This window comes from Zalophus californianus, chromosome 16 (genome assembly GCF_009762305.2).
Source record: "Zalophus californianus isolate mZalCal1 chromosome 16, mZalCal1.pri.v2, whole genome shotgun sequence".
Taxonomy (NCBI): Eukaryota; Metazoa; Chordata; class Mammalia; order Carnivora; family Otariidae; genus Zalophus; species Zalophus californianus.
This window is the reverse complement of record NC_045610.1, coordinates 57,207,066-57,230,537: the sequence shown is the minus strand read 5'-3', so window position 1 is coordinate 57,230,537 and position 23,472 is coordinate 57,207,066. Positions and strand designations below refer to the sequence as shown.

The following is a 23,472-nucleotide window of genomic DNA, read 5'->3' as shown; positions in this document are numbered from 1 at the left end:
AATACATTTAATTGGGCCATTGATTATCTTAGGAAGATCACGAAAAACTGGGGAGTGATTTTAAGAATTCTGAACCAAAATAGGTTGTTGTGCCACAATACTGTTGACTACTTCATAGTTTAGGTAGCAAACATATAACCTTCCACATAATATTCAGACTGCTGAGATAAACACCATTTTCTTTCCAATTGCTGTAGATTCAAGGAAATTACTTGTATTCTTCAGAGTGTATAATTCCTTGCTACCTTTTCCCCTTTTACTGTTAGGGTTTGCGTTCGGTTCCTACCTGACAAGATGCATTTAGCATGTATTGTTACCCAACCCTGGCTGGACCTGTCAGTGCAGGCGCGAGTACGGAGGAGGTGCACGGGTCCAGAATTTCCGAACCATGATTGGACAGCTGTGACCCGCCAGCCCTGCTTGTGGGCTGCGGGTAAGCCAAACCATTACTCCCTTTTTCCTTTGTAAAACTGGAAAAAATCCTTAATAAAACCTGTGGTTAACACAAAATGTGTTACGTGCCTTTATTGGGTGGCAGTATTGGGTTCTGTTCTGGCTCCACAGCTTTGATTTTCTTTCTTTTTTAAAGCTTTGATTTTCTTTCTTTTTTAAAGATTATTTGAGAGAGAGAAAGCGCACAAGCAGGGGGGAGGGGTAGAGGGAGAAGCAGACCCCCGCAGAGCAGGGAGCCCGCCATGTGGAACTTGATCTGAGGACCCTGGAATCATGACCTGAACCAAAGGCAGATGTTTGACTTGAGCCACGCAGGTGACCGCAGCTTTGATTTTCACAATTGAACCGGTAGGTCACAGCCATTTCCCTAAGCTTTCCCTAAGACACATAAGTTGTTCATGGTATCGCACATCAATTTTCCAATCGTGATACATTTCTCATGCCCCCCACCCGGCCACAAGTCAGCCCTCAGAGGAGGTCCTGGAACCCAGGTCCCGGCAGTCCCTGGGGAGGGCGAGAAGAAGAAGCCGAACTGCCTTGGAGCCGGCCACCCTCCTCCCACAGTGGCCTGGCGCCAGCACCTAGCAACCCGCCCGGCCGCAAACAGGGCTAACGGCCGCGGCGGGGCACTCTGGGAAATGTAGTTTATCTCGGCGTTCCCCAGCTCCCTTGACTCTGGTCAATGAACGGACCAAGGACTACAACTCCCAGGGTGCCTCGCGCTTCGCCTTTCTTTCGAACTCCGGGCGATTGAGAGATTGGCGTCCGCGGGCCTCCGGAGCGGGAGGCCGGAGCGAGTTGGGCTCGAGTGGGGTCCGGACCTGCGGCTGTGGCTAGCGGCTGCGCCTCCGCGGGGAATGGCGCGTAACCCGGGAGATTTCAGGGGCTGGGAGGAGAGTAGGCCGCGCTCGGGGTTGATCTGGGAGGGGCGCGCGGCGGGGGTGACGCAAGGAGGGGCGCGGAGTCTCCGGACCTACGGGGTGACCCGGAAGGGCCCTTGCTAAGGATTTTAAAATGCCTGGCACGGAGTTGGCTGAGCAGATGCGATGACGCGATGGTACTCTGTGGCACTTTGGGCCTTTGCAGACTTCTCCGAGATTCCCCCTGCCTGGGAGCTTAGGACGGAATCCCTAGGAGATGGCAGAAGCTCTTGGGTGTGATGGGAGACAAAACATGTTTGGACTTGTAGGTCCTGAAAATTGCCATTGTAAAGAAAGAGAAACACAAACATTCAGAGTGGCCCCTGTAAGTAATCCCAGATGAATTTTGCATTCTGTTAACAGGACCTGCAACACCAGACAAATAAGAGATCACCCTCTCTGAGTCCTCTCTTGCCAGGCAGGGACTGTCGGCCTTGGTAATGCTCAGGAAGGGTAAGGAGAGAGTGACATTCTGCGTCAAACACTGCGCTGTTAATGGATTAGGTCGGATTTACAGTTACCGTGAAGGGAAAAATTTCCACCATCGGTGAAAATCGTTTCAAGGAGTAAAACCAGCGCACACATCCACCCTTGGTGCTGAATGCACAAATGTAGTCATGGGTGTCGCCTGGGAATGCATGTTGGCCATAGTACCAGGCACCTACCTCCTTTCTGAGATGGGTACCTACCATCTCCTGCATCCTCTTTCAGGATAAGAGATGAGGACCACCGCACTCATTAAGTCACTGAGAGCACTTTGCTTCTCATCTAAGTAGCTCTCCCTATAAGGAATTTTTAATTTATGGGACTAGATTTTAACCTCTTGAATGGGTAAAGTGAGAGAAACCTAGATGGGCCTTGGACCCAAGCACTGTTAGAGCTACATCATTTTTAAGCAACCACTTGAATTTTCTTCACTAGGGAGGATGAGCCTGATGTGGGCAGAATTCAAATGAGCTGGACAGCGCCGTGAACAAGCTACAAGCAGCTCCCAGAGCCTTGAGATGGTAGGCAGAATGCAGACTCTCACCACTACTTCCACCCCCAAGGTCTTGACTGCCTGCAGAACTTTAGGGGCTGGGTGACAAGGGTTAGGATATGGTCCCCAGAGAAGAATGATGGGAGGTGGAATTGATACCAAACTTACTAAAATATGAGCAAGCCTTCTGAGCCTCTGAATGGCCAGCCGGAAGCGTTTTTAAGTGTCCCTTTTTGGTGTTGAGAAGTCAGGGACACAGAAGAGGGGAAAACTGTCCCAGGTGTGTTACATCCTGCCTGGGAGGGTTTGCAGGTGGCATCTGGAAATCAGGGAAAGGAGAGACTTCTGTCCACCGGATGTCACCCACAGTGGTGTCCACTGCTGCTTAGTGGGGGCTGTTTCCGCGCTCTGAATGAGTCTATTCTCAGAAATTCTGTCTCTAAATGCCATTGGTGCTCCTTTTCCTCTGGTGACTTGGCAGAAGGCACAACAATTTATGCTGTATTCTCAGTTTCAGCCATGTTCACTGTTTGATTTTGTTAATGTGATTTGTTTTTCCAATGTCAGGCACCAAAAACCAAAAAGGGATTGAAAGGTAAGTGGAAAAATGGAATATCACCCTTAAGGCAAAAATAATTCCCCACCTTTCATCCAAAAATAACATAGACGTGTCTGTATCTAAATGTTCTTGATGTGAGTCTTGCTGGTTTCCCTCATAATTGCACAGGAAGCTTTGGTCTTCATAGGGGACTCTCTCTGCTGCCTATTGGCCCTCAGAGTAATCCAGAAATAAATAGACAGGGGTGGGGCTTGGGGAAAAAGTCCTTCTTGTCAGGATCCGTATTGAGAAGTGGTTGGCGTTAAGGGTGGTAAAGGCACTTCAGCTGGGTGCAAAAACTAATTCCGTACTTGTACTTTGGGTTCCCCCCATGTGCCCCAGCTAGGGGAGGGGGAGGTCTCAGATGGAAGGGCATGAGGAAGCTGTTGGCATGAAAGAAGCTTGTGTGTGCCTAGAAATCTTGGACACTTGTCCCAAAGAAGCACACGGGGCTTTATTCAGAGTCTGGAAAACTGGCTTGTTGGCCAGTGTGTGCTGTAGAATGCAGGCGCTCCTGAAAATCCTCACCATCATCCTTTGAGAAAGTTATTTTCAATTTCTACCCTGGGGTCCTTCAACAAGGCATTGCGATCTGTTGCCAGAGAGTTAGGAAACGTCTCGTGGCCACTGAAGAGAGAGCTGGGCCCCGGTCCCAGTATCTGAGCGCTCTGGTGGTGAGGAGTCTGGAATTGGGATGAGGTCTCAAGACATGAGGCTTGTTAATGACATTCTGTCCTCCTGAAGTCTTGACAGTTCCTTTTCTGTTTGTTCTAGGCTCCATTGATGATGTCCTTGGTGACCTCTTAGGGGATGAGAGTAAGTGCCCCTTCTGCAGAATCTCCTGATTTAGGCTTGTTCTTTTTTTTAAGATTTATTTATTTGAGAGAGAGAGTGGGGCAGGTAGCAGTGGGAGAAACAGAGAGAGAATCCCAAGCAACCCCCCCCCCCCACTGAGTGCAGAGCCTGATGCAGGGCTTGATCTCATGACCCCGAAATCATGACCTGAACGGAAATCAAGAGTCAGACTCTTCACCAACTGAGCCACCCAGGCCCCCCCCCCTTTTTTTTAATTGAAATCTTATTCACAGAAAATTCACTGTTTTCAAGTGTATAATTCACTGGCTCTGAGTATGTTTACAAAGTTACATAATTATCACCACAATCTAACTCCAGAACACTTTCATCACTTTCATAAAGAAACTCCACGCGCTTGAGCAGTCCCTCCCAGTCTCCCTTCCCCCAGCCCTAGGCAGCCACTTACTCACTTTCCTTCCTTGTGGGTTTGCCTGTTCTAGACATGTTGTATACCATGTCATCACATCCTACTTGGCTTTTGCATCTGACTTTTTTCACTCACCACGGTGTTCTCGAGGTTCACCCACACTGAGCCATTCCTGTCTTCATTCCTTCCTACGGCTGGACAGTATTCCAGTGTGTGGATGGACCATGTTTTGCTGATCCACTCATCACAGGTGGTGGACACCTGGGTGGTTTCCACATTTGGCCAGGCTATTATGAATGATGCTCTTAGGAACATTCAGGTACACGTTTTTGTGTGGCCATATGTTTTCAGTTCTTTTGGGGTGTGTACCGAGGAATGGAATTACTTATGTGGTAACCCTGTGTTTAACTTTTTGAGGCACCACCAGACTATTGTCCATGGCAGCAGCACCATTTTGCATTCCCTCCAGCAGCGTACGAGGGTTCTGGTTTCTCCACATCCCTGTGAACACTTGCTAATTTTCTGTCTTTTTGATTATGCCCATCTTGACGCATATAATACAGTTTCATTTCGTTGTGGGTTTTTTTTTAATCTTTTAAAATTTAAATTCAATTAATTAACTTACAGAGTATTATTCGTTTCAGAGGTAGAGTTCAGTGATTCATCAGTCTTATGTAACACCCAGTGCTCATTCCATCGCGTGCCCTCCTTAATGCCCGTCACCCTGTGACCTCATCCCCCACCCCCTGCCCTCTCATGGTGGTTTTAATGTGCATTTCCCTAGTGACTATTGACATTGAGCATCTTTTTCATGGGTTTATTGGCCATTTGTGTATCTTTGGAGAAAGGTCTATTCAGATCCTTTTTTTTAAATTGGGTTGTCTTTTTACTATTGAGTTGTATGAGTTTCTTATATATTCTGGATATCGTGTGTGTCCCCCTCTGCTGTATTGAGGAGCGGGGCTTCTGGGGTGTGGGGAGCTCACCGGGGGCAACCAGGCTGAGGCTCCCCCTACCTGGCCCAGAAGAACCCATGGAGCCCAAGCCTTGTCTTCAGCCGAGAGCTCTGAGTGATGGAAGTGCATCATTCTTCCTGCGCTTGATGGGGTGTAGTGGGGTTAGGCTCTTCATTGGGCCCCAGCTGGCATTTAGGGTGAACTTCCTGGGAGAAGGTTTTCAGAACTTGGTGGGGAACTGCCAGTCGTCTCCATCTGACTCCCGTTCACTAGCCAAATGGCATCATTTCTGTTCTCTTTTTTTCCAGTGACACTACCTGAGGAGCCTGTTAAACTAGCTTCACGTGCCCGAGATGCCACAGGTGCCGCCCAGGCGCTCCCTTCTTCCCAGGCTCGAACGAAGTAAGAGCAGGACTGGCTTGGGTGACTGTCACCCCTTCAATCCAAATGCTGTTGCCTCCTCACCGCCCCACTTTCCACCTGCTGTGTGCCCCGCTTCTGCTGTCAGTTACTCCTCCCTTCCCCCCGTTCCTGGCCCGTGAGGAACCTGAGGAGTGGAAAGCGAACTGACCAGGGGTCAGAAGTGCTGGCTGCCAGTCCTGCATATGCTACTTACTGTGTGATCTTGGGTGACTCCGGGACCTCTCTGAGCCTCAGTGTGCTCATCCCCAGAATAAGAGAATTGGCCTAGGTCAGTGGCTTTCAGGTTGTTCTTCCAAAGTGCTCCTCACCACTGAGAGATAGGAGGGAGTTTTGTGAGCTTTCCGCCCTCCACCTTCATCTTAACCAACGCAGTTCTGTCTCTCTCTCTCTCTCTCTCTCTCTCTCTCTCTCTCTCTCTTCTTTTAAGATTTTATTTATTTGTCAGAGAGAGAGCACAAGCAGGGGGAACGGCAGGCAGAGGGAGAAGCAGGCTCCCCGCTGAGCAAGGAGCCTGAGGTGGGACTTGATCCCAGGGTCCCAGGATCCTGACCTGAGCCAGAGGCAGACGCTTAACTGACTGAGCCATCCGAGAGTCTCTCTGTTAGTCTCTCTTATCTTTTGTTTTTAACAGTTGTTTTTCCATCTTGTGGCTGTTTTTCTTTTTTTGAAATACAGTTGATACCCACTGTTAAAATAGTTTCAAGCGTGCTACATGGCAATGGGACAGGTCGAGTTATGCTGTGCTCACCACAGGTGTTTAACAGATTGTTTTTAAAGGGCCTCTACTGCTTTAAAAAAAATGGAAAATCTCTGCATTAGGGGGCCTGTGAAATTCCTTTAAGCAACTCTGTCCCATTCTCCTGGAGAAGTCTTCCAGGTTCACCGGGGCTCTGGGCCACCTTCCTTTCTCGGAATCAGTTAGTGCCCTGGGGATGCAAGTGCTGATTGAGCCTCTTCGCAGGTCCCTCCCGGAAGACTATGGCTTCAGCACCACAGCAGGCATCCCAGGACCTGATGCTGAGGTGAGCCTGGTCCACCCTACTCCCCACCCTCTCTACTTATCCCCGGAAGCAGTGAAATAGAGCTGGTGGCTGGGAGGTTGCTCACACAAGGGTTCAGAAGTTTCTGCAAAGGCAGTGTGTTGTTTTGTTTTAAAGATTTTATTTATTTATTTGACAGAGACACAGCGAGAGAGGGAACACAAGCAGGGGCAGAGGGAGAGGGAGAAGCAGGCCCCCCGCCAAGCAGGGAGCCCAATGTGGGGCTCGATCCCAGGACCCCGGGATCATGACCTGAGCCGAAGGCAGGCACTTAACGACTGAGCCACCCAGGCGCCCCTAGCCATTGTGTTCTTAAAATAATACCCAAGGGCTGCCAGATGGACCCAGATGTGAACTCAACATGTTTTTCCTTCCTGCCAGTGAGATGAGCTAGAAAGTAGAGCTCCCAGCAAGTGTTAGAGTCTTGGATGTTGCTCCTTGTAATTGTGTTTCCCGTAAGAAGCTTCCCGGCTGTCCGGTTACATAGTTGGGAAATGGCATAGTGATGGCCTGTCATGGAAGGGTTCTTTCCGCTGAGCAGGGACAGAAAGTGGCAGCGCTTTCTGGATCTCCACACCTGGGGAGGTTTGACTTCTGAGGACACTTCAGTCTCAGGGGAAGGTAGGACCTCCTGCTGGTGCCCTGTTGGCCGGGATCTGCCCCTGCTGGGCCGTCTGCCCTCACAGAAGCAAGGTAACAAGGAGCCAGAGCTTTATTCGGCCTCAGCTAACATGTGTCCTTGCCCTCCCGTGGACTTAGGTGTCCGACGTCTCAGATGCAGACCCTCAGATTTTGCTACAGGCAATGAAGGTACTGACTGGTTTGCACGGTTCTGGGAGCAGGGTTGGGCGTAGGAATGTTCTATGCCAAGTCTTCCTTCTCCCTCCCATTTTTCCCTTTACAATTTGTGCTCCTGAGCCCTTCCTAGTCAAGAGAGGAGCTCATCCGTGAGCTGCTGCCCTTCGTGTCCCTCTGGGTAGAAATTCAGTCTCCTGGTGTCTAGAGATTCATCCACCGGGAGACACAGTCATGCACCAAGCCCCTAGTGCGGTGGGGCTGGCTCCCACCCAAAGACACCACCCCCATTGAGGGGAAAGAAGGAGAGACTGTCCTCTAAGGCTGCTTCTTAACTGTTCTCTGTGTTTCTCTCTACGTCCCCTGCCAAGTCCCCTTCAGCCCAGCTGTGCTCTCATTGGATCAAGCCCCAAGCTAAGCTTAGCAATGAAATTTTAAGTCATAAATTCTGTACAGTTTATAAGATAATCCCCCAGGGCTGAGGTGGCCTCGCTGGGGTCTGAAACTTTAGGTCACCTTGGCTTCCCCGCCCCTCTGTCCGGCAGCACCCTCCTTGCCTGATGTCCTGCCTCTTGTCCTCCTTGTTAACCCAGGGTCCCAGGCCAAGGCCAAGTGCTTGCTTTCAGCCTTGGGGGGAAGGGAGGGCTAAAGAATTGGAGTCTGTTCCCTTCTTGGCTCCATATTCAGCCTCTTAACCGCGTCTTGAAATCACTCTTCCCCAGGGCCCTCCCACTGGCCCCCCTGGCCACAGCCCTCCAGTCCTCTGACTCAGCGGCTGGTGGTGACATCGAGTCTCACTCCAGAATCCCCAGCTCACGCTGCATCCCCATGGTCCAGTTTTCTTTCCCAACTCCTCTATTTCCTGCATAGTCTCCCCTTTTCCCTTTGTTCCTCATGCCTCTGCCCCTGGGGTGCCAAGTGTCCTCCCAGATACAAGTCCTCATCCCCTTATGAGGGTCAGCATTTGGCGAGTCTGTACGGGGGACGGGGGTGGCGGGAGGCCCCGACTGCCTTCCTCTGCTGGCTGGGTGCCTGGCCCCTTCTCACAGCCTGGCGGCAGTCCCTCTGGGAGTCTTCAATCCCGGGGTCCTGCTGTTTTGTTCCCACCGTAAAGAGAATCTCACCACCACTTACTAAGCCTGCGGCAAACAGGTGCTAGTAAGTGGTGTGGAGGTGCCACCCTAGACCAGGCTTATCTGAGACTGAGCCAGTGGAGACGCTGTGCTTCGGCCTGGCCTCTCACCTGTTCTGTAAGCCAGTCAGGGTCAGTTCCCCAAACTAGGTCCCCACTTGTCCCCCATGGAATATGGAGGCCGTATCACCAGGCTTCTCAGAGCACGGGGGCGTTCAGCACCCCTAGCTGAGCACCAGTGAGCATTCCTCCCTCCCTCCCACTTTCCAGGATCTGGACGATATGGATGCCGATCTCTTAGGTCTGAAGAGGTCTAATCTGGCCTCTAGCAAAAGAGCTGCCAAGGGTCCTGGGAAAGAAGAGCTGCCTAGTCATCCCAAACCTGCCGGTATATTGACAGCCAGTGAGAAAGGTGAGTAGAAAGAGTATCTTGAATCTAGGGACACTCTAGGGACAGGGAAGATACTCGGAAGGCAGCTCTCATTCCTATGGGTTTTCTCTGTTTGTGGTTGGGGAGGGGACAGCTTCCTCCCTCCATAGTGTGGTTCCAGGCCCTCTAAGTTCAACATGGCAGCTCCCGGAGAAACCGTTTGAGTTAAATTGGGGAATTTGGTGGGAGCCTGTGTACCTCCCAAGTCCATGACTGTTTGGAGTGACATGTGACTGGGGGGCAGGAGGTGGCTCCAGACCACGTTTCCCTGGCAGAAGCCTGTGTGAGAACTGGGGAGGTGTCAACCCACCCCACCGCTGTCTCCAGGCCATGAGCCCTCAGCCTCCCTGGGAGAAGGGCACGCCATCCCAGGGTCCCCATTATGGTGTGGCAGGACCTTGGCTGGGACCTTGCCTTCTGTTTGCTCCTTACAGGGGACACCGTTCCTGCCAAGAAGCCCCCTCCCTCTCCCAGCAGCCTTGGGCATCAGTACAGGAAGTTTTCCTTCGAAGGTACCACAGGCCCTGTAGTCACACTTCTGAGAGTGGCAGAGCCTGGCTGATGCTCACGTGCTTGCCCGGGGTCAGGTCGCTGCGTGTGTCAGAGGAGGAGCAGACTCCTGGGGCCACCAGTTCAGCTCCTCAGGAATTCAGGGAGGGACTGGTGGTGTTGTGTGTTGAGGGGGGAGATTTGGATCCCTTCTTTGCAAGACTTTGAAGCCAGACATCAACCTGAAGGTTTTATAAAGCATAAGAAGAATTCCCCTTCCTTTTCCAAATGCACGAATGTTGTGCTCACTTCGGCAGCACATATGCCAAATGCACGAATGTTTTACTTTACCTCTAATGCCTGGGGGATGCTTCCAGAAGGCTGTGCAGGCAGCAGAGCCCTGGGGGGTGCACAGGCAGGCCCAGGGCCGCCCCCTGCCTCCCTGTCTCCTTGCCAAGGCTGATGTGTGTCCTGGGTGTTGAATGGCCTGTTCATGTATTAGAGCAGCTAGAAATCTCCCCTGGAGTGATGGCTCCCCCACCATGGCGCAGGGCTTGTTTTCCTGAACAAACGGTGCGCTCTGACCTGTGCTTTCCCTTCTGGCCGTGAGACTCGGAAGACCCATTGGCGGGACTTCTCTCCGACGATGAGGAAGGACTCACCAAGAAGCCCCCTGGGACCGAGAGTAAAATGGCTTCCGAAAAAAGTCCAGCCCCAGTCAGAGATCAAGGTAGGGAGGGTGGGCTTGTTGCTTGTCTGGGGCAGATGCAGGTGGTACAACCAGAGACTCCGCTGGGCCGGGACCACAGGGCTGAGGTCCTGGACCAAGAGATTATTGGTGTCTCCAAACAGGGAGGTGGGATGCGTGAGCTGGGGTGAGGCGGGGGAGTCGGTCCTACACGCAGACCAGATTCGTGCGCTGCCTGCAGCCACACCCAGACATCCGGGTCACGGAGAAGCGCCCCCTTCGACCCCTTCAGACGCCGCAGTTGAGGGCGTGGCGGGCCGTGGGCCCTGAGTCCTGTGCCCTGTGTTCTGTCCTCTAGGTGCCTCTATTCCACTCACCCCTGGGGACACCCCGGTCCGAAAGAAAGAAGAAGTGCTATTTGATGAGGAGGACGACGTCATGGCCACCCTGGGGTTTGCAGACAGCCCCACAGCGGAAAGGAGGCAGACGGGCGACCAGTAAGGGTCCTTAGGAGCGGAGAGACCCTGCCCATACAGCTGCCTCAGGCCTAGGGCAAAGCTAGAAGGTGGGCGTGATGCAGGCCCCCAGGCGCCCCCGGCGTTCACATGCACCTGTGCGTGTTTCCTCCCGCAGGGAAGGCCCCCGTCCTGCTCGCTCCAGGCTGGATGAGCTGCTGGGTCGGGGCACTGCCACCAAGCTCCTGGCCCGCCCGGGCACTGGGGAGCACAGGGAATTCAAGCTGGACAAGAAGTACCAGAGACCCCCGGGTGAGGAAGCTTGCAGGGCAGGGGAGGCAAGGTGGAGGGCTCCCAGACCACGCTTTTACCACAACCCACAATGAGAAATAAGCCTACATCACAACACACATTATCATAACTGAGACAGAAGCATCACGGAATGATAATTACCACATTTAGTATTCTGTTATTTTTTTATTTATACGTTATCTGATTTATAAATACATCGGTTGTGACTCATGAAATTGGTTTCTTGGCCTGCTGATAGGAAGCAGCTCACAGTTTGCAAAAGATCACTCTAGACCGATGTTTCTCAAAGTGTCGGCCCGCGGGCCAGCTTTTGAGAATCGCTCCCATGGCACAGGCAGCTCAGCGGGCCGCACAGAAGGACATCTGGGGCAGGACCCCGCCGGCGCCTTTTTCACAGCTCCCAAGTGATGCCCGGCGTGTGGGATCCTGAGACCTTGAGCTCACACCCAGGGCCGCGCCCCTGCCAACCCCACGGCAGCTTCACCTCTGCTTACTTGCTGACACGTCAAGCTACCAGTTCAATTTTTTTTAAACAGAGTTCTGCAGCCACAAAATGTCTAATTCCCTTGCTAGAGATCATGGGCTTCTTCACTTACAGACAAGGAAGATTCCTGGGGTGATGAGGACTTCACCTTTGGGGCCTATCAGCCTACCGTGGGCTCCTGTGAGGGCCGCCAGTCCCACCGGCAGTTGGTCAGGTAAGCAGGACCTGCAGAGAGCATGGCCTTGGGGGCAGGTGCCCACCAGGAAGGAGGAGGTGCCCCAGGCTCCCCCATCCCGCCGACATTCTTGTTGGGGAAGCATAGCGTACGAGGCCCAGGGGTGGCTCTGTGCAGGTGCTGAAGGAAGAGGGGGGTTGCCCAGTCCTGCCCATCCAGGCCCATTTCCTTCCAGCCTCCTTGGAAGGAGGAGGAGGAGGTGGTCCCAACACCGCCTGGAACCCATAAAGCCATAAACAGCTGAGGGATGTTCAGTCCCAGGGCAGCGAGACCGTGAACCTTCAGTGGCTTCTCATGCCCTGCTCCCCAGGAATGGCCCTGGGGTCCACCGTCACGCTGCCATGGGCTCATCCGTGTGTGCTGCGAAACATTAAGTTAGTGGGTAGAATTTTCTGAATTTGGGGTTTTCCTCCCGGTATACATTTTCAACTTTATATTTGGAAATAATTTCAAACGGACAGAAAGATTCTAAGAATGGTACAGAGAGCTCCCTCCTGTGCTTCGCCCAGAATCCACAGTTGTTGATACTATGCCACTTTGGCTTTGTCAGCCCCTTTCTATCTAAATAACCTGCACATGCACTGACATTTCTCCCAGTCCCAGTACGTTCTTAGACCTCGGAACATTCTGCCAGGGGCCAGTAATGCTTCTAGGCAGTGGCCAGATAAACAAACAGGTGACACTGTTGATAAAAAAAACTAAAACCACTTGATCCAACTGGTCTTTCTCTGGACGTGTGTGCCCGTGGTTGTCGTTGGGTGCTGTTTGCTACGGGTGGAATTGCCCCCTGTTCAAGATGTCTGTGTTCGGTGGTGTTCTCCCAGTGGTGCTCCGCCAGCCGCTGCTCTGCCGCCCCAGCTGGGTGGGCACTGTGCTCACTGGGCATCGGGGCTGGCTGTGCGGAGCTCCAGGCGCCTCTCACTCCTTAGTGTGGGCCTCAGAGTCACCCCCGAGCAGCAGAGGGAAAGGCCGGTCGGGGGGCTCTTAGGATGGACTGCTTGCCCTGCCTTAGACCCCCTCCTCTCTGTCTTGAAGTAGGTTCTTAACAGAAGGTAGCGCAGACACCAAAGGAGAACCAGGCTCCAAACAGAGCACCCCAGCGGCCTCCAGCCCCACTCACCCCAGGAAGGGAGGAGCTGACTGGTTGGGCCTCAAGGATGACGACCTGCGCCCTCCCTCTCCCACCAGAGAGGCTCAGAGGGGAGGCTCAACGCTCTCCACTCCTTCCGTGCTCCCTCCCAGGAGCCAGCACTCTGACTCAGGCCGGCACTCTGCCCCAGCTGGACTGCCTTCCTCCTCTTTGGGGCCAAAGCCACCAACGAAGGGTGCAGGTTTCCCTGCCAAAGCCAGCCAGGCTTCCCAGCTGGGAGTGTCTCAGGAGAAAGAAGAAGAGGATTGGCTGAGCCATGCCTTGTCTCGGAAGAAGTCCCAAGGTCTGGCCAGAGAGGAGCACACAGAGGCCTCTAAGGGCCAGAACCTGGTGGGGGCAGCAGGCAGTCCCCCTTCCAGCAGGTATGGCCTTGGGCTGCTATCTAAGGGAGGGAGGGCCGGGCAGGGGTGTGGGGGGCCAGTCTTGCCCATCTTGGCGCCTCAGGCGGGAGTGCCGGCCCGCACCACCTCTTAGCTGTGCTTCTCTACCTCTCTGGACGCTACAGAGAGAGGGTCTGGCTCCCCATCCTCGCCCAGGTGCAGACATGAGGGGATCGGGAGGCTGTTGACACTCACACCCTGACTGTCGTGCGGACAAGGGCTGACTTGATCAGGCAGGGACAGAGGGTACCCTGCTGTGACAAAGGCACAGTCATCTTGGTGCCTCTGAGCAAGGGCCCTGCCCACAGTGCCCCTGGGGTCCCAAAAGACGCAGTGTCCAAATTACTGGTGCCTCTGCTGGCCTGCGCTAAAGGACACAACGTATCCCCGTGCTTCGGGGGAGTGTCAGAGAAGACAGTGACTAAGGGGCAACTCCTAGGGAAGGTTACCAAGTGGCCTTCCTGTGGGGCAGGACAGCGAGGGACCTCTGAGGGCAAGAGGGCAAGACTGGCATCGTCCGGCGGAAGTGGCAAGATGCCGTGTGGCCAGAGCGAAGAAGAAGTGAAGTAGGCAATTGTGCAACAGGCCAGGGACATAACCCAGCCCCAGGGTTGGTGTGAACGAGGAGGGTAGCTTTGACCTACCTCTGAAACCAAGGAGAAAGCTTCCCTTTGGCCCTGAGAGCCAGCCAAGGTGGGTGGGAACCACAGACAGGAAAAGAAAGGAGCCCAGAGGGAGCTGGACTTGGCCGGGGAGTGAGCAGAGCCCCCGTCTAACTCAGCGAAGCTATGTGGGCCAGAACAAGGCCTTGAACTTGAACTTAACTCTGGTGCCTAGAACGTGTGGATTGGTTTTCCTTGGACCGTCAGCAGATGGTCAGTGCCCGTCCACTGTGCCCTAGCGGGCCCTGGGGCCAAGAAGGGGCACTGGAAGGCTAGAGGCTCAGACTTGGGAAGAGAATTCCCACGATAGGACGTTGGGAACAGGAGGGGCGCCGAGGGGACGATTGGCCGGCAGCTTCATGCTCGGGCCTTGTCCATATCCAGCCTACCTGGAACCTTCTGCCACCTTTGCTGTAACATTTACTTCCTCAGCCAACCTGTTCCCAGCACTCAAGGGTTCAAGCAAGCAGCCACTGTGGCGACACAGAAGCCACTGACAAGACCTGCCACCTCGGGGTATGTCCACAGGGGGCTGGGCGGTGAGACGCCGGGGTGGGCCTGCGTGGGCCTCCTTCCTTAGAGACGATGCGCAGCCAAGCTGGGCTCTGACCTGGTCGGTTTGGCATGCGGTATGTGCTACCTTGTATCGGGCCCACCGACTAAGGGCACCTGAAGCCGGGCCCGGTCTCCTTTACCCAACCAAGACCTCACTCTTAGTAAACTGCCAGCTGCCAGGCCTTTCCAGTCAACTCTCTGAACCTGTTTTCCTTCACTACCCGCGCCAACCCTCTTCTGGTCTCCCTGTGTTCTTCTACAGAGTAGGCTATTCACCTTGCCACCACTGACCCCCCCCCCCCGCCAATCTCTATGTCCTTAGGTCCCCTGTGACTTGGAACCAGGCTGCCTTGACCCTCCCTACAGGTGACCCAAAGAGGGGAACAGCCCTCGGAGACCTCTCCAGCATTGGTTTGTTTTCTGCTTTGTTTGGTGCTTTACCTATGGGTGTGGAATAGGCACTTTGAGCATCCTTTGGGGTCTGGGAAGACAAGTAGAGTTGGACTCCCAAACACACACAGACACATGAGACCTCCGGGCCTTTGTGGGCCTCTTGCTCATTTCTCTGCTGTTGATTTTCAGAGCCCGCAGCTTGTGTCCTGAGCTCCCAGGAGCCCCCAGGGCCTTCTGTGCCTGTCCAGGTAGGCAGGGCGGACACACAGGAACGGGCCTTGGGCCCGTGGAGCCGCTCTCCAGTGCTCAGAGGCAACGGCCGCGCTTTGAGCCAACAGCCTGCGGGGAATCGTGTGTGGGGAGATCTGACGGCACCGCCCCCACCGCCCCCAGAGCTTCCCTCAGCCTCTAGCCTCGCCAGTCTCAGGCAGTTAGTTGGCTGTGACTTTGCCGACTCCAGGAGGGAGGTAGAGGTGGCATTCTTGCGGGGGCAGCCAGGAATACTCCAGTCAGAAAGCAGGGCTGCGCATGTCCCGTTGTTCCGTCTAGAAAGCCACCTCCATAGCTGCCATGCTCCCGCTGCCGCTCCGCCTGTTTCCCAGGTGTGGGAGGCAGTCAGCTCTGAGCCCGGCCGTGAGGAGACCCCAGAGACCTATCCCTAGGAACCCAGAAGCACCTTTGGAGATGGTGGGTGGTGGGCAACCTGCAGGAAGTAGAGAGGCGCTCAACATCTGGACTCGGGGCCAGGCAAAGGAAGCTTTTGTCATAGCTGAGACACTGCTAGGCCTCAGCTGCTTGTCTAGGAATCTGGAACGCCTGCTGGGGAGGATGTCATGCTGAGAGAGGCGGGGAGGGACAATGACCGCACCACTCCAAGGCCTCGGCCTCCGGGTGTCATGTCTCTGTCCCCATCTGCGGCCACAGATGAGGCGCAGGGCCTGGGAGGGCCAGAGGTAGCTGAGCTCAGCTGCATCCCTTTCCTCTACCTGGACCATCTCCCACCATCTCCTACAGTCCCTGCTCCTCGAGTCCCTGGCGCAGAGCCTGTTGCCGGGCACAGAATACCAGAGGCAGCTCCTGGCCGCCCAGGTGCAGCTGCCGAGCGGCACGGCCGAGCTCCGGGCCAACCTTCTGCAGAGCCAGGCCCGGCTGGCAGAGCTGGAGGCCCAGGTGAAGGACAGAGGGGCCCTGGGCTGTGGGGGGGGGGGCAAGGCTGTGACGAGAGGGTCTCCCTCTGAGGGCTGGAACCAGTTGGCCCAGGGAGCCCACCTCCCCACCCTCCCGCCATCTCCAGGTGCGGAAGTTGGAGCTGGAGCGGACCCAGCACCAGCTCTTGCTCGAGAGCTTGCAGCAGCGGCACCAGGCCGACCTGGAGCTCATCGAGAGTGCCCACAGGTACCCACCGCTCCTCCCGGCGGGCTTCCCAAGCCTCGGCGCTGGCACTAGCCAGTGTGCTCGGGGAGGCTCTTTGGGTATCTGCCCTCACCCTCTGAGCACCACGGCTTTGTGTTTTGTTGGCAGAAGCCACGTCAAGGTGCTAGAAACATCATACCAGCAACGGGAGGGGCGACTGCGGAGGGAGCACGAGGAGCTGTCGGCCCGCTATCTGTCGTGCTGCCGAGAAGCCGAGCAGGCCCGCGCCGAGCTCGCAGCCCAGCACCAGCAGCGCTTGGCGGCTGCCATGCAAGAGAAGGACCACGAGATGGAGAGGCTCCGGGAGCTGCAGCGGTGAGGGCGAGGCCTGGGGCACAGGCAGGGCCTGGCCGTCTTCGAGGATGGCCAGAGGAAGTCCATTCCCTGGAGTCGCCAAGCCAAGGCTCCACAGCTGAGGCTTGACCGCTTCCCTTCCGTGTGAGGACCAAGGCCAGGCACACTGACCCATTACCCCCTTTGAGTGGAGGGCCCAGCACTCCCCCGGCAGCGGGGCATAGGGGTCCCGGCAGGGCCTGAGGGGTCCTGGCAGCGGCAGGGCAACCCAGGGACCTAGCTCGGCATAGGTCAGGCCCCTCGCCTGCTGGTGCTCTTGAGTCTGGTGACTAGGTGGACCCTGGAAGAGGTTTACACTCCTATGCCTGGTGTGTCCATCTGGTTGCCTCTCTAGATGAGAACAAAACTAAGAAACGCTACGTGAGGGAGCCGGTTGGTGTGGGCAGAGCAGGCTTTGCAACACTTCTCGGATTGGCCAGACAAAAGGCTACCCACACACCTATCTTTTCTCCTGTGTATGTCCTTTGCTACGTAACGGAAGGAGTCTCCCCGTTCGAGTGGTTGTGGCATCGAGGCCCTAAGACACATAAGGATGAGGAGCCAAGGAAGCGGAGGCAGTGCCTGGAGAAGCGGAGGACCAGGGCCAGGAGGAAGGATGCCAGGGGAGCCGAATGGCAAGCCCTCTGGCGCAGCTTGGCATGCACGCTCACTGCGCTGCCCTCGCTCCCCTCAGGGCCTCCATCCTGGAGATGCGCCAGGACCACGAGGAGCAGCTGCAGCGGCTAAAGCTGCTGAAGGACCGAGAGATCGACGCGGTCACCAGCGCCACCTCCCACACGCGGTATGGGTGCCATCTGGGCCCTGCCCACCCGAGGGGCAGGGCTGGGGCCCGGGGCCAGGCTGACCCAGTCCCCCCGGCCCCAGGTCCCTGAATAGCATCATTGAGCAGATGGAGAAGTTCTCCAGCAGCCTGCATGAGCTGTCCTCCCGTGTGGAGGCCTCACACCTCACCACCGCCCAGGAGCGGGAGCTGGGGCTCCGGCAGCGCGACCAGCAGCTCCGAGGTACTGGGTGGGCCGTGGGTACCCCCCTGAACCCCCATCCCGCTGGGACAGAGGGCATGTACTGAGCGCCCCGTGGCCCCCCAGTGCTGCAGGAGAGGCTGCACCAGCAGCAGCGGGACATGGAAGAGGAGAGAAGCCGGCTCCAGGAGGTCATCGGGAAGATGGAGGCACGCCTGAATGAGCAGAGCCGGCTGCTGGAGCAGGTGGGCTGCCCTCCCGCTGGCAGGGCCTGTCTCCCCAGCACCCCAGGGATGCAGCCAGTGCTCCCCTTTCTGCCCTTCCTGCCCACCTTGCTCAGATCTGTCACGTTCATCCATCTACTGAAGCCTGTGCCTCCTGAGCTCTTAAGAGATGCATTTTTGAACGCCTTCGTATCTTTTATATAGAAGAACAAGCTTGATTCTCTAAAAAAATACCTTTCATTTCCTTTGTACTAGGTTATAACATGATACATTATACTGGAAAAATTAAAATGCAGTTAGCAATACAGAAGAAAATTAAAATCACCCACTGGCCAGAGATAGCCACTGAGGATGTCCTGTATCTTCCGTAGACTTACCAACATTAGATGTAGGTGTGTTTGTATCCTGAACCTTATGTATTCTTCTTCTGGTAACTTTCTTAAGCCCCTGCCTCAGGCAGGCATGGTCAAGTTGCTAAGCTCGTGCTAGTGTGGCCCCTGGTCCCCCGGCATATGCTGTATCACACCTCCCCGGCCACCTGCCTGTGAGACAGGCACGCAGAGTGCAGCCGCTTGCATCCGGGGAGCAGGGCTGTGGGGCGGCCCAGTGCCTCTTGGTGGTAGTTCCTGAGCCTCTAGGCCTTGGTGCAGTTCATCCCAGTGCCTGGGCCCTGGCAGCCCTGCTCGGCACCTCCTTCTCTACCTCTGGAGGTGTTTGTGGCACAGTGTGGGAGAGGCGGATGGGTTGCACAGCTCCCTGGGGTGCAGTCAGGCCTGATGGGGGGCGGAGGGGGCGGGCAGAGTGTCCAGGGAACGCATGTCCTCACCTGGCCCCCAGGAGCGGTGGCGGGTGAATGCCGAGCAGTCCAGGGCCGAGTCCACACAGCGCTCTCTAGAAGAGCAGAGGAAGGTCATGGTCCAGCAGATCACCATGGAACGGGAGGAGCTGGAGAAGGCCAAGGTGAGTGCAGCCACGCCATGTACAGCTGTGACCCCTGCCATAAGCTTCAGGATGCTCAGCCCGTGCCCTGGCCCTCTTGTCCCAGAGCGCCTTGCTGGAGGAGCAGAAGTCCGTCATGCGCAAGTGTGGGGAGGAGCAGCGGCGCCTCGCAGCCGAGTGGGCCGAGTTCTATGCGCAGCAGAAGCTGAGTAAGGAGCGGACCGAGCGTGAGGCAGAGAGGGCGCTGCAGGTGGACACCCAGCGGGAGGGCACCCTCATCAGCCTGGCCAAGGTAGGGCCCAGAGCCTCCAGGGCAGCCCTGGAGCTCAGCAGCCCTGCCCTTTCCTTCCCTGGCCCTCACTGCTCCTCCCTCGGGATGTATTCCCTTAGTAAAGAGCCTAGAGATAACAAGAATGTAGAAATGAAAACAATCATATAATAACTTCCTTTAATTGTCCTAGGTGCTTTATATACATTCTCTCATTTAATTGTCATCATGTTCCCCTGACTTAGATATTCTAGAAATGAGGAAGCTGGGGTTCAGAGGAATCGAGCCCCGGGGTGAGGGGCAGCCCCGATTCTTGGCCCCAGGCCTCTCTGACCCGTCCTTGGACCCCTTGCCACACTGCCTCCCCCAGAGTCAGGGTGGATCGGAGCCTCTCGGAAACGAAGGGGAGGGGGAGTTAGCTCCGGAGGGGAGAATGCACCCAAGGCCTTGCCATCTCCAGGAGCAAGCTGAGCTAAAGATCAGGGCCAGTGAGCTCCGGGCCAAGGAGGATCAGCTGGCGGCCGAGCGGGAGGCCCTGGAGCGGGAGCGGCAGGAGCTGCGGCTGGAGAAGGAGAGGGTCAGCGCCGCTGCCCTGCGCACCAGGCTCCGTGCCGAGGAAGTGGAGAGCATGAGCCAGGTGCCAGGCTGCTGGGCTCGGGGGGGGGGGGGGGGGGGGGGGGGGGGGCGTGGCCGGGCACCCAGCCAGCCAGCCCTGCTGACCGTCAGGTAGCCTCGCTGACCGCAGGTAGCCTCGGAGAAGTTGGAGGAGGGGCAGCGGGCACTGCGCGAGGCCCGGCAGGTGCAGCAGGAGCAGCAGGCGCGGCTGCAGCTGGTACAGCAACAGCAGGAGCGGCTGCGGCAGCAGGAGTGGCATGTGCACCAGGCAAGGCTCCTCCCGGCTCCAGCCGCCCCTGCGACCCCCTCCAATCTCCCAGCCTCGCAGCCACGTCCTTCTCTCTGGGGTCGGGGACAGGAGCACCTGAGTCTGGCCCAGCAGAGGCTGCGGCTGGACCACATCCGACAGGACCTGCCCTCCAGCCCCGTGGCGCTGCTCCCCAGGACCCAGGGCCCGGCAGCCTCCTGCCTGGGTGGTGAGTAGCTTTCAAAGGATGGGCTGTGGGCTGGGCCGGCCCACTGGGGGGCAGTGCCCGGAGCAGCTTCCCTCACTGGAGGTAGGGGCCCGTTAAAATCCCCTTCCTAGTCCCTTGTTACTCGAGTCACACATGTTCGTTAGGGAAAGCTAAGTAAGAGAGAAGAGAGGAAAGCTGCTTTGTAGAAAGTTCATCTCGCCCTCACTCTCTAGAGAAAACCACTTCTAACATTTTGGTGCATAGCATTCTACACTGTATGTTTTCAAAATAAAAAATTGAGATCATCTCAGTTGTTTTCAACCTTGATTTCTTTCATTCAGAAACATATATATGGAACGTGTTTTGCTATCAGTAATTAAACATTTAACCATAATTCTTAATCAGCATCATTGTCCATTGCGTCCCATGTTTTTACTGATTCCCTACTGAGCGGTTTTTTGTCACTAAGATAAACACCCCAGTGGAAATGTTTGTATATACATCTCTACACCTTTGCCTGATTATTTCCCGTGAATAAAATCCCAGAATTGGACTTGCCAGGTAATATCCCATGAGCATTTTCAAAGGCTTTTGAGAGTCAGTGGAAGTGCCCAGAAGGTTGGCGCAGTTGCTGCCGCCCACAGTGGTGAGAAGGCCGCAGGGATCCAGCTGTAGCTGTCCTGCTGTGCCACCCACGCTGCAGCCCCTGACTTCCTCCTCGGCCTTTTCAGCCGCTGTGGCTCCTGCCGCCACCGCGCCCCAGTGCAGCCAGCCCCCCGCCGGCCTGGGCCCCTCACACCTCCACGCCAAACTGGTGCTGCTGAAGCACACAGCTGAGCAGGTGAGTGTCCCGAGCGGAAGGCAGCCCCAGCCTGAGCCGCCCACTCGCCCTGGGCCCAGGGCTCCTCTGTCCACAACTGGTGGGAAGCAGGAAGGAGCACCTTGGCCCCAGGGAGGGCTGAGTCCCCCCACCCCACAATAATAGTGCAGATTGCCCCCTGAGCATCTCTGAGACCCGTCCCCCAGGCCTGGTTCTGTGGGATGCAGCTTGCATCCATCACCTTGGTTGAACCCACAGTAACCCTGTGATCAGAATGATAGGAGCTATCACTTCCAGAGCATTCCCTGCATGCCAGGCTCTGTGCTGAAAGCTGTATGTGCAGTACGAGCCTCTACCCCCACTCCCCCAGTCCTGCAGGCAGGTAATGTTATTATCTCCAGTTTAGAGACAGGCTTACAGAGGTGAAGTCATGTGCTGACAAGGGGCCTCACCATGGCTGAGACCTGCGCTGTCTCACTTCCGTGCCCCCACCGCCCCCGCTGCATCCCAGAGCCAGGGAGCAAGTGGAGAGAGGGCCCCCGAGTGAGGCCTGGCTCCACCTTGCTCTCAGTCCTGCGAGCCAGCGTCCCTGTTCACAGAAGTGGGTACAGGAGGGAACTGGGCAGTGGGGACTGCTCCACCCAGCCCCTGCCTTTCAGGACCGTGACTTCTTGGAGAATGAACAGTTCTTCCTGGAGACCCTGAAGAAAGCCTCCTACAATATGACATCCCATTCAGCCTGACGGGCGCCACCGGCTCCTCTGCGGAGGCCTCCAGCGCTGGAAGTCTCTCCCATCGCCCCCCTGGCTGCCGGCTCTGAGGAGGGAGTACCCAGGGCCCGATTATAGCTCCTCCTGGGGACAGGGTGCGGGCACATTCTCTCTGCACACTCCAGCCTCTAGGGCTTGAAGAGTAGTGGCCTCTGGGGAGATGTGATGCCGAGGGTGCCTCAGCCCCACGACCCTGCCAGCCACAGCTTCGGTTCTCCTCCCCGAGACTTCCAGCTCAGATCCAAGGGCTCACTGGGCTGTGTGAACCCCTCCCTTCCTCAGCAGGCAGGTGGTTGGGGGATATTTTCACCTGGGCCTCTTCTGAGGCGGGGGAGTCTTCTAGAGAGATGCCACGGACAGTCTCCTGCCGTCTCTGGGAGGCCTGCAGAGCCAGCGCGGGCTCTCCTCCCTAAACTGGGGCACAGAGTCAGAGCACATGTTTTGAAGCACCTTCTATCCTCTCGACCAAGGAGGCGGGCGCTGTTGTGGAGCACAGAGGGGGCAGGGAGGGCGCCATGCCCAGCCATGTTTTACCTCGCAGTCTTTTGCTGTCAGGTTGGCTGGCAGAAAGTCCCTGCCTCATTCCCAGCTGCCTGAATCACTGGTTCTGGGGCTTCCCAGAGGCGGAGCTGGGCCTGACAGTGGGGTGTGGTGAGGGACCAGTAGAGAGGCCTCTCTGTCCTGTGCACCTGCTACGAAGCCCCAGCAGGCGGGAGCGAAGACCAGGGAGTGAAGGCCCCTGCAGCAGCCGGGCGGGCTGAGCGCACTGGGGGCCCCCACAGGGCCTTACCCGGGCTGCCGCCCCTGGGAGGGCGCCTTTGCACTTCTCCCTGCAGAGGCGCCAGGAGAGGGGCAGCAGCTTGGCAGCTGTCCCAGCAAACCCGAGGACAGATGGACTCCACTAACACAACCACGGCCACTCCTGAAGCGGCTTCCCTCAGCCCGCGACTGGTTACCTTCCACCGGAGGACAGAGGGCAGAGGAGGACAGGCTGAGGGGGTACCTGGACAGCTTTCAGAGGGATCTTCATTTACCAGCTATTTCCGGCCTTTATCTTGGACCCATTAAATCGCTATATTCTTAACGACTGGATTGTTAGAATTTGCCTTGACTCCTGAGAGTTTATACTTCTTAGACGTGTTCCCCCTGTAGCACGGTTACGTGCTGGAAAGCTGGCTGGCGCTGGGAACTTCCTGAATCTGTACGTTCGCCAGCTGCCTCACAACTGGGAGAAGAGTGTGATGATGAGCCCTACCTCACACATGAAGGGACAGAGGCTCAGGGAGATTAAATCATCTGCCCAAGGTGACAGCAAATAGCAGAGCCTTCTCGGGCTGATTCAAAAGCCGCAGGGTCTCAGCCACCTCATCCCACTGCCTCCTCCTAGAAGAGCATGCTGCACCCAGGGCTGTGGTGAGGCAGGAGATCTCCAAGCTGCTGCTCGGGATGGTGCCTGCACTGAGGAGGGAAGCATCAGTGTCCCATTAGAGACCTCATGAAGTAAACTGAGGGTTCTAGAGGGGAGGGGCGTGGGGGGATGGGTTAGCCTGGTGATGGGTATTAAAGAGGGCACGTTCTGCGTGGAGCACCGGGTGTTATGCACAAACAATGAATCATGGAACACTACATCCAGAACTAATGATGCAATGTATGGTGATTAACATAACAAAAAAAAAAACCCTCATGAAGCTTGGAACTCGGTCCTTCTCTCCACAGACACCTAAACAAGTTGTCGCCTGTGTGAAGAGCTGCAGGGCTGTAAGCACGGGCACAGCGTGGGAGAGCTGCCATTGACTTAGTCCCCTGGCAGACAGGATCACCCAGCAGGGAGACAAGGGCGAGCTTGGTCTTCAAGACAAAGAGAAATGAGTGTAGAATTAGGAAGCAGGTCTGTCTGGCCT

General features: G+C 56.0%; 1 protein-coding gene across 10 annotated transcripts; it reads left to right on the top strand.

Annotated features, from left to right (window-relative positions):
• Positions 1 to 1,267: 1,267 nt before the first annotated feature.
• Positions 1,268 to 23,400, top strand: FBF1 (Fas binding factor 1). 10 transcript variants are annotated; one of them, XM_027567981.2, is made up of 30 exons: positions 1,268 to 1,313; positions 2,295 to 2,380; positions 2,920 to 2,947; positions 3,725 to 3,766; positions 5,437 to 5,530; positions 6,513 to 6,573; positions 7,351 to 7,401; positions 8,789 to 8,930; positions 9,383 to 9,460; positions 10,048 to 10,167; positions 10,484 to 10,622; positions 10,759 to 10,892; positions 11,491 to 11,590; positions 12,647 to 13,123; positions 14,236 to 14,319; positions 14,681 to 14,769; positions 14,941 to 14,999; positions 15,766 to 15,921; positions 16,046 to 16,146; positions 16,273 to 16,479; positions 17,192 to 17,299; positions 17,383 to 17,522; positions 17,607 to 17,725; positions 18,542 to 18,664; positions 18,750 to 18,935; positions 19,372 to 19,548; positions 19,657 to 19,794; positions 19,885 to 20,002; positions 20,713 to 20,822; positions 21,428 to 23,399. In XM_027567981.2, the coding sequence occupies exons 2-30, from the start codon at positions 2,378 to 2,380 to the stop codon at positions 21,542 to 21,544; spliced, it is 3,501 nt and encodes a 1,166-aa protein (XP_027423782.1). In that variant the 5' UTR covers positions 1,268 to 1,313; positions 2,295 to 2,377; the 3' UTR covers positions 21,545 to 23,399. The 10 variants fall into 10 exon arrangements, with proteins under 10 accessions (XP_027423782.1, XP_027423783.1, XP_027423781.1 ...); XM_027567982.2 differs by lacking the exon at positions 1,268 to 1,313 and adding an exon at positions 1,733 to 1,826 and having other exon boundaries at positions 12,650 to 13,123; XM_027567980.2 differs by lacking the exon at positions 1,268 to 1,313 and adding an exon at positions 1,733 to 1,826.
• Positions 23,401 to 23,472: the final 72 nt, after the last annotated feature.

What these genes read in the sequence shown, in the direction of transcription:
- FBF1 (XM_027567981.2), top strand. An exon ending in AGGAGGCAGACGGGCGACCA is followed by an intron (nt 10,623 to 10,758) that starts GTAAGGGTCCTT and finishes TTCCTCCCGCAG; the next exon opens with GGAAGGCCCCCGTCCTGCTC. An exon ending in CGGAGACCTCTCCAGCATTG is followed by an intron (nt 14,770 to 14,940) that starts GTTTGTTTTCTG and finishes GTTGATTTTCAG; the next exon opens with AGCCCGCAGCTTGTGTCCTG.